At 43.0% G+C, this 8,364-nt stretch overlaps 3 protein-coding genes across 3 annotated transcripts; all 3 read left to right on the top strand.

The window, feature by feature from the left end:
• The first annotated feature begins 751 nt into the window (after positions 1 to 751).
• On the top strand, positions 752 to 4,428 carry LOC108042987 (monocarboxylate transporter 7). Its single transcript, XM_017121517.1, has 5 exons — positions 752 to 936; positions 1,559 to 2,611; positions 3,660 to 3,804; positions 3,858 to 3,978; positions 4,038 to 4,428. Exons 1-5 carry the CDS (start codon positions 853 to 855, stop codon positions 4,297 to 4,299), a joined length of 1,665 nt encoding a protein of 554 aa, XP_016977006.1. The 5' UTR covers positions 752 to 852; the 3' UTR covers positions 4,300 to 4,428.
• Positions 4,429 to 4,975: 547 nt separating this feature from the next.
• On the top strand, positions 4,976 to 7,021 carry LOC108042971 (receptor-binding cancer antigen expressed on SiSo cells). Its single transcript, XM_017121493.1, has 3 exons — positions 4,976 to 5,398; positions 6,504 to 6,632; positions 6,685 to 7,021. The coding sequence occupies exons 1-3, from the start codon at positions 5,051 to 5,053 to the stop codon at positions 6,865 to 6,867; spliced, it is 660 nt and encodes a 219-aa protein (XP_016976982.1). The 5' UTR covers positions 4,976 to 5,050; the 3' UTR covers positions 6,868 to 7,021.
• A 113-nt stretch (positions 7,022 to 7,134) lies between these two features.
• LOC108042970 (rRNA biogenesis protein rrp36) lies at positions 7,135 to 8,315 on the top strand. The gene has a single exon (XM_017121492.2). The coding sequence runs from the start codon at positions 7,162 to 7,164 to the stop codon at positions 8,203 to 8,205; it is 1,044 nt and encodes a 347-aa protein (XP_016976981.1). The 5' UTR covers positions 7,135 to 7,161; the 3' UTR covers positions 8,206 to 8,315.
• Positions 8,316 to 8,364: the final 49 nt, after the last annotated feature.

The following is an 8,364-nucleotide window of genomic DNA, read 5'->3' as shown; positions in this document are numbered from 1 at the left end:
AATCATCTCTAAATATTTGAAATAATAATAATTTTCACTAACTCTCGCTCTCGGCATTTACTATAATTAAAAATTGATTATTGATTAACAATTGATGTGCTCTTATCTTCAGTACCCGAATAATCGGACGAAACAAGGCTCTTTGCCGAATGATTTTCACATAATGTCATCATATATGAACACAGAGATCCGGCTGAGATAAACCCTATCATCATTATCACCCAAAAGTAAACAAGCCAATTTAGAAGTCATTTATAGGATGTAGTCGAGCAGTACTCATGCGTCCGGGGGCAAACAAATGTAATGCGTGAAAAATAAACTTAAGTTTGTATAAATTAGACACAAGAAATCTCTTTAAGGAGAAGGCGGGGGAACTGTTGTAAATCTAGTGACAAACCTGTCCAAACCATTAGTTCTGAAAAATCTTATCATGCGTTGGCCCAACTTGTTTTCGATGATAAGATGATAAAAACCAAATGAATGCTCAAACATGTTTCCGTTATTCGCAAATGAATTATTACAATTACAACTGGAATTCGAAAGGGGCGTGAAAGGTTACGGAAATGCTCGGAAAAACACGGGGGGCAGCATCTATGAAAATACTGAGTATCCCGGCTTATCTTATCGCCAAAGTCATGTTATAAACCTTCCTCATAAGAAGCTTAGTTTGGTCATAAAGACCCGAGGTGCGATAAGCGGATGGTAATCGAGTTAGTGGCTACTGGATGCGCCGACTTATACGACGGGATTGATATATGTACACGGACGGATGGATGCCTCAGATATCTGGGTGACGACCGCAATCACTTGCCGCCCAGCAGCCCGCGGAGCAGCAGCCACCCGGCAATCGAGATGAAGAAGTCTAAAACCTACACCTTGGAGGCCCCCGATGGCGGTTGGGGAATCCTCGTCTGCATCGGCATGGCCATGCCCTTTGTAAGTGGAACCGGAAAGAATCTCCTTTGAATGATCCGTAAATCAACTCAAATATATATTGTTCTACCCCGATTTGTATTTTTGAAACAGTAGTGCCAAGAACTATCTAAATTACTTTAAAGTAACACAAATAAGTGCAGTTTTTAAAAAATTAAATAATATATAGGAAACATTCTTGCAAAAAAAAAAAAAAAAAAGACAAATTCTACGTGAAACCCATTATTTTTTGTGAGTGATTGAAAAAGTTGAAAAAAATCTTGGCGAATGGACAGTTTGTCGATATATCCTGTTAATTATGGATTCGTCATTATATTGTGAATTTAATTATTATGTTTATATTTAAAGTTGAAGAAATTTGTGGGGAATTATACGGAATCTATCATTATTTTTTTTGTGAAATATATTATATTGTTATTATATTGCTGTTTTTTGCAATATATTTTTTGAAATTAGCTAAATAAATTTTCACAAAGAATAGTTAATTGTGACAAATGAAGCATATCTTAAGATTAGTTTTCCCAAAACTGTTTGCCAACTTTATGAACATTTACGATTCATAACTTTCGAAAAAAGAAATGTGACTCTTAGATAATAAAGACTCACCTGATCATCCCTTTCACAGACAAGTGCTCTCGCCGCCTTGCCATCGTTTGGCCTTGTTTTCGGGGACTTCCTGAAGAGCATCGGGGCGGAGTCGAGTGCCATGGCCATTATCACCAGTGCCTTCTTCTCGTCGATGAGCTTCGCCGGCCTGTTCTCCGGCTCCCTGTTCCAACGCTTCGGGATGCGAAGGGTGGGCGTCGTCGGTGGAATTCTGTATTTCCTGGGCACCGGGTTGCAGTTGTTCGCCACCTCCACAATGCACCTGATGCTGGCCTTCAGCCTGGTACAGGGACTGGCCTTTGGGCTGATAGTGCCCACCTGCTACACGACCTTCAACCACTACTTTGTGAAGAACCGGGTGTTGTGGATGAGCTTCGCCCAGACGCTGATCGGTCTGGGAGCAATGCTGTATCCGATTGTCATGCAGAAGCTGATGCAGTGGTATGGCTTCCGGGGCTGTCTGCTTGTCCTCACGGGGCTAAATGCCCATGCGATACTGGGCATGCTGGTGATGCATCCGGTGGAGTGGCACATGCGTCGCGTGCCCATTGCTCCGGAGGAGGAGGAGCTTAAGTTGCAGGAGCTGGAGCAGCCGGTGAAGCCAACAGTGGTGGTGAGAGTGCAGCCGGAGACGCCTTTGAAGGCGCCCACGGAGGAGCCCTGTTTCCACGGAGATCCCGTATCGCGTCGCCTCTCCCACGCCGAGGAGCACATGCTCAAGGTGCACTGCAGTCGCGCCTCGAGCATCACCAGCCTGGGCAACTGGTCCGGACCCGTGGTGGTCAGCGATGCCTCTCCTCAGATGATGCACAGCCTGCAAGCTTCTCGAAGGCAGAGTATGGCGGCTGGTGGTGCTGCAGGTGGTGCCACTGGAGGATCGGTGACCCAGGTCCAGGATGACGACCCTCCCAAGAAGGGCTGGGTGCGCACTGTGGTCGATTTCCTCGATCTCACGCTGCTCAAGAAGCCCATCTACGTAAACATCGTGCTGGGCATCACCTTCGCCCTCTACTCCGACATCACATTCTTCACCATGCAGCCGGTATATCTCTTCGAACTGGGCTACAGCAGGGTGAGCTATTGAAAAAATTGAATTATTAGTAATCTTTACATATAAAAATGGGGTATATATGTGATGACACACCAATGGCTGGAAAATAGATTTAAGAAATAAATAAAATATCAAATTAATAGTTTTTTAAAAACGTCAAATTACATGTACATATGTATAAACATCCTAGCTAATACTCAGCACAATAACAACATACATGTATTTTATTCTAAACATGCATTTAAAAAGGTAGATTCAACTTACTCAGTCATTAATTCATTTACATATTTATCACGCCACTTTTTATTGTTTTGTAGACAAAAGATCCTTAAAAACAGACTAACATTAAGGCGTCGAGAAAGGAGCCCCAAAAGGGTATTCTCAGTCACGAACGACTCAACGTTTATCAAGTTTTTATTAGGTGTTTCAAAATGTGTTGAATACAAATACAAATATGAATATTAATACCTAATAGGTAATATATAATAGTACGCAATTTCTTATTGCCAATACAAACATGTCTTGTTTTCTGGCATAAAATGGCTAAAGCTAACATACCTGGGAGAATAATCATTTAAAAATTCCTTCACTTTTAACAAACACAGCACAATTTAACCAATATTACCTTTGCACAATCATTATAATTAACGGCATTCGATTTACGCACTTTTAATTGATTTATTTAAAGGACTATTTAGTTCACTCACTGATCGCACAAGAATGGCGTCTACGAAAGGGCCAACAAAGGGGAATTCGAACAAGCGCCGCCATTTTTTAACCGATTGCTCTCAAGCTTTGGCTGCGCTTATCGATAGTGGATAAGGTGATCGATATGTGATCACTTATCTGATCAAGTTATTTTGTGAACGCGACCACTCATTTGATTTTTATTAACAATTTCACTATTGTGTTTAAGTGTTCTACAAATAAATAATAATTAATTTAATGGTTCGCTGGCTACCCAAAGTGGTTGATGTTGTGGTACATTCATAAATTTCTTAAACTTGTTTATACCGAAAGAATTTATTCTGTAGTGATGATGTTTTAAGTCTTAATATCATGTTTTCAGCCGGATACCGCCACCATTATAGCAATTGGAGCAGCTGCCGACTTGACGTCCCGAATTTTCCTGGCCATCACAGCCGTGTGCATCCAAGTACCCTCGCGATACATTTATTTAGCAGGAGCAGTGCTCACAGTTTTTGCACGATTCGGTAAGGGCATCTCAGAAACATTGGATTTCTAACCTGTCTTAAATTCTCAACAGTTTTCAATGGGATCACTGAGTTTATGGGAATGGCCATCATTACGGCTGTGATTGGGTTCCTTCGCACCTGGCTCCATGTCCCCTTGCCTCTGGTATTTGCCGACTACTTGTCCAAGGAAAGGTAAGTCCAAATTTTATACTCCAAAAAATTTTTAATATATACATAACTGTTTTATCCAGGTTCGCCACTGGCTATGGTCTGTTCATGTTCACCCAGGGCAATGCCATGTTTCTGATAGGCCCCATTGTCGGAATTATACGCGACAAGACCAAGGACTACATTCTGGTCTTCCACATCCTCAATGGCTTCATGATCCTGTGCGCCGTTCCCTGGGTCATCGAAGTGCTCATCGTGAAGTTCCGAAGGCGCAACAAGATCGAACGCAACAACGTTGATCACGACGAGGTGGAAAACCAAGGACGTAGCGCGATAGTTCATTAAAAAATATTTTCCGTTTCCTTAGTAATAAAAATATAACAACTAACATTTTATACATTAAGAGTAATTCAGATTCATCAACAATTGCTAGAAGTGTTAAAATAAATTCTTTAAATACAAATAAAATTCGAAGTTTTCAATGCTTTTTAATAATTAATTATACAAGACTAAGAGTGTCGTAAACAATTTTGTTGTTTATTTTGGATTTATTTTTAGACTTTTCATTTTCAAAACAGAGAATGACAAATGTAATATTTAGTTTTTGATGCGTGATTATGAAACTCGATGAGATGAAATGAGGAATGTAGTATCATTTTACGATTCAGTTAATTTTAAACAAGGTCCTTGCAAGTACCGGCCTGTAATTTAACCTCTTTAAGTTTAATTTTTTATTCAATTCTTTAATAATTTGCATTAAAAGTGTGGTTTTAATTTGCAACATGTTGCAAGAAAGTAACCCAGTGCTGCGATTCTATTATATAGATCTTTGAAAACTTGAAGAGGTCCATTTTATTTAAAATGCTTAGTATGAAAAATGAAAACAATAAATCAATCAATAATATTTATAATAATTCCAACATTTTGCAGCTGGAAATGAATGAGTTTCAATAACCGTTGAGTCACTGTTTTTGGTATATACACACATGTATTTTGGCTACACCATGTGGTATTCGTCACTGCTAGGGTGGCGGTCACACTAACGGGACCAAAACCGACATTTAGTAAATAATATTAACTAAGTTAGCAGGTGACAATGCTGCAGCAAATAAAGATGCTGGTTCTGGGCATCATCACGCTGTGCCGGCGTGCCTTGTGCTGCTTCTCCAGGCGCCGGAAGCTGAGCCACAGCGGCTCCTCCGGGAACGGTGACCAACTGCAGGCGGTGAACGTGATTGTGGAGCGGGGAGAGTTCTCCGCCGCCTCCTCCTCCGCGGGAAATCCCTCAGGTGGCCGGTCGGCGGGTCCCGGTCCAAGGGATCGGGACTGGAACTCTTGGGACGACAGTCCGCGCACCGTGGAGGAGCACATCGAGCAGTACCGCCAGCGAATGGCCCAGCCACCCACTCCCCCAAAGGAGGAACCCGAACCGGACTTCTTCAGTGTGAGTTGGCATATCGGCAATCCGGTGATTACACCGCGGGTCAGGCTAATAGCACTGGGATTTCTACGGACTGTGTATCATTTCCTTATCAGCCGTATTACGGTGTATCTAGATACTTTAACATACAGTTAACATTTATTGGATACTATTTATCTTTACTCTTATAACAAGTTCAACGAGGCATTAGATTATTTAGAATTTTGTTTAAATTTATGTGATACCCTTAATGATTTATTTTCAATATTTAAAAAAAGTCAATTATGCTGGAGAAAAAAATATAAGAGTGCACTGCTCTGTTAATGCAATCTTTTATAAAAAAGGTTACTATTTCTTCCAAAAGGAATATTTTTTTTTTTAAGCTGATAAAATTAATGTTATGGCCATATATACTTTTTTGTTTTATGTACCTTTGCAGCTATTTTATTTAGTTCCTTAATTTTTTCCCTGCATGACAGGTTTTGTTACTTATAAGTTTTTATGCTAGTCACTGCAACAATACTTCGTAAACAAAATTCGATTTGGTTAAGATCTGTATATTTGCAAATAACTTTTAGTCATGTTTTGCCTATAATCTTTATCTCGATACTTTTTTATTGCAAATACCTTCGGCATTAACTAGATACACAAACTAGTACATTTCTCGATATTATTTTAAAATGTTTTGCAATGTTTTCCACCGTACTAACTGCTCAAACACACATAATTAATATTTCAATATAAACAGCTGTAAAAAATACGACGACAAGTTAACAAAGCTTATAAGAGCCTATAAATCTAACTTGTTTGGTTGTCTATCACTTGCAGTTGTCAAGATACAACTGAATATAGCATTAATATCTAATCAACAAAATCAAATATTCTTTTAAAAAATCAAAAAACTGTTAAAAACTATACTTGATTTAGTGCGAGGAATATCTATTTGGAAATGACATATCAATTTATACAATAATAAAACTTAATACCTAGTAAAAAAAAGAACCAAAACAAAACCTTTTAAAAAATTAAAGAACTGTCCCTTAAATTTGTAATTTCTTAATGATAGTTATTTTTTATCTGAGCAATAGCCTTATAAGCCCACTGTCTAATTTTGATTTTCATCCCCCAGGAGCTAACGCCCACCATAAAGCCCCAGATGAAGTTCTACCTGGAGGATCCAAACGCGAGTGCTGCTGCCAACCAAGCAACGGACTTTTCAAGACTGCAGGCCCAGGACCTGGTGCCCATTAGCGATAACGTAAGTCCACTGAGACCAAGAGATGGGGAACTAAATATCTCTCCATTGGCAGGCCGATCTCGAGGACTGGGTGGATGACAATGCTGGCGGCTGGGAGGAGCTGGACACCTCCCAGACCAAGCAGATCCTGCGGGAAAAGCGGCGCGAGTTGCGCCACCAGCGGCAGCCGGCCGCCCGCCCAGCCCCGCCCACCGTGGGCGCACAGCGGCTGACCGACGGACAACGTGCGGCGTAGTTGAGGCTGCAACACCACCATCTCCTGCTCCTCCTCCTCCTCATCATCATCCACTTTGACCACTCCACAACCAACCACTTGCATTTTGTTTTCCTTTTCTTTTGTTCGATTTAGTTGATTGGCCACACGAAATAAATCTTGCCTTTCACTCGCACTTCCCTCCTCGCGGATCAGTTGGGCCACACTTCCTGATGGCTCTGCGGTTTCGGACACGCTCCATTGGCCATGCTTTTATATTGCCAATCGGATCCATAAAAGCAACGGCCGGCGGCGAGAGTCGCAGCTTTCAGTGCGATGCTGCTGCCGGAGCTGCTGCTACTCGGCTTGGCCGTCTCCCTGGCGGACAGCTACGACCGCAGTGTCAACTACTGGGAGGCCTTTGCTCCCGGCAAGCTGCTCCAGCGCCTGGATGCCCTAACGGTCTCGGATGTGGACCAGTCGAAGGCGTTAAAGCTACCGGAGATGATGCAGCCCGTCGTCCTAGCAGCTGCAATCGAGGCGCAAGCGCAGCCCAAGGCAGATGAGGACGTGGACGTGGACGGGAATGTGGAGGCGGTGGATACGGCGGACGACGATGTGGACAGCCTGAGTGCGGAGACCAGTCACGAGGGATACTCCGGGGAGGACTACGAGCGCAACTACGAGCAGTTCGTCCAGGAGTACTTCGATCGGGCAGCCGACAAGGACAACGAGAACGACAATGACGACGCCGACGATCTGGAGGAGGAGACACAGGCGGAAGCCAGCAATGTCAAGGATCAGCGCTGCAGGCGGGTCAAGCGGAAGGATGGCCAGCTGTGTGAAGTTTGTCGCCAGTTGAAAAACAACGAGGTTTCGGAGACGTGCAGCTACTCCCACGACGACCAGCCGGAGCAGTATGCCTTTGGCAGCGGCACCCAATACAAGCGTTACCGCCACGATCCGGCCGAGAAAAAGGAGCAAGAGAAGGAAAAGAAAGATGAGGAGGTGGCTCCCAGTAGCCTGTGCGTGCGCCGTCAGCAGGACAATAGTGTGTGCTACGCTTGCAAGGACAGCAAGGGCCAGAAAATCGAGCGCTGCTATGATGTCCAGACCAGGAAGGCCAAAACCAGAAAGAAGAAGGCCTCCTCCGCCTCATCCTCAGCATCCAAGAAACGGAAGCCGCGATCCCAGCAATCCCAGCAGTCGGAGCAGGAGCAGCGCATTTACAAACGCACCATCAGCTACAGCTATGCCCAGGGCACGGATCAGCAGGGTGAGCAGCCTCCGGCCGGGACAACGGACCTCCCACTGCCCCGTCAACGTCGCAGGCGACTGGTGAAGATAACCCGCAGACGCGGACCAGTCCCAGTCCAATGATCTTTGTTTTATGTTTTGTTTTTTGCGCCCAACTCATTGTATTCCCCACTCACTAGCTTAGATTAATTATTACACATTTTTTTGTTACAATAAATCATTTTATAAGAACACGTTGCATACTTGTGGGCTAATCAGCTAGTAAAGATTATAAAATATACA

Source organism: Drosophila rhopaloa, unplaced genomic scaffold (assembly GCF_018152115.1).
Source record: "Drosophila rhopaloa isolate 14029-0021.01 unplaced genomic scaffold, ASM1815211v1 contig_3, whole genome shotgun sequence".
Lineage (NCBI taxonomy): Eukaryota > Metazoa > Arthropoda > Insecta > Diptera > Drosophilidae > Drosophila > Drosophila rhopaloa.
The sequence above is the reverse complement of the archived record's forward strand: the minus strand, read 5'-3'. Positions and strand labels throughout refer to the sequence as shown.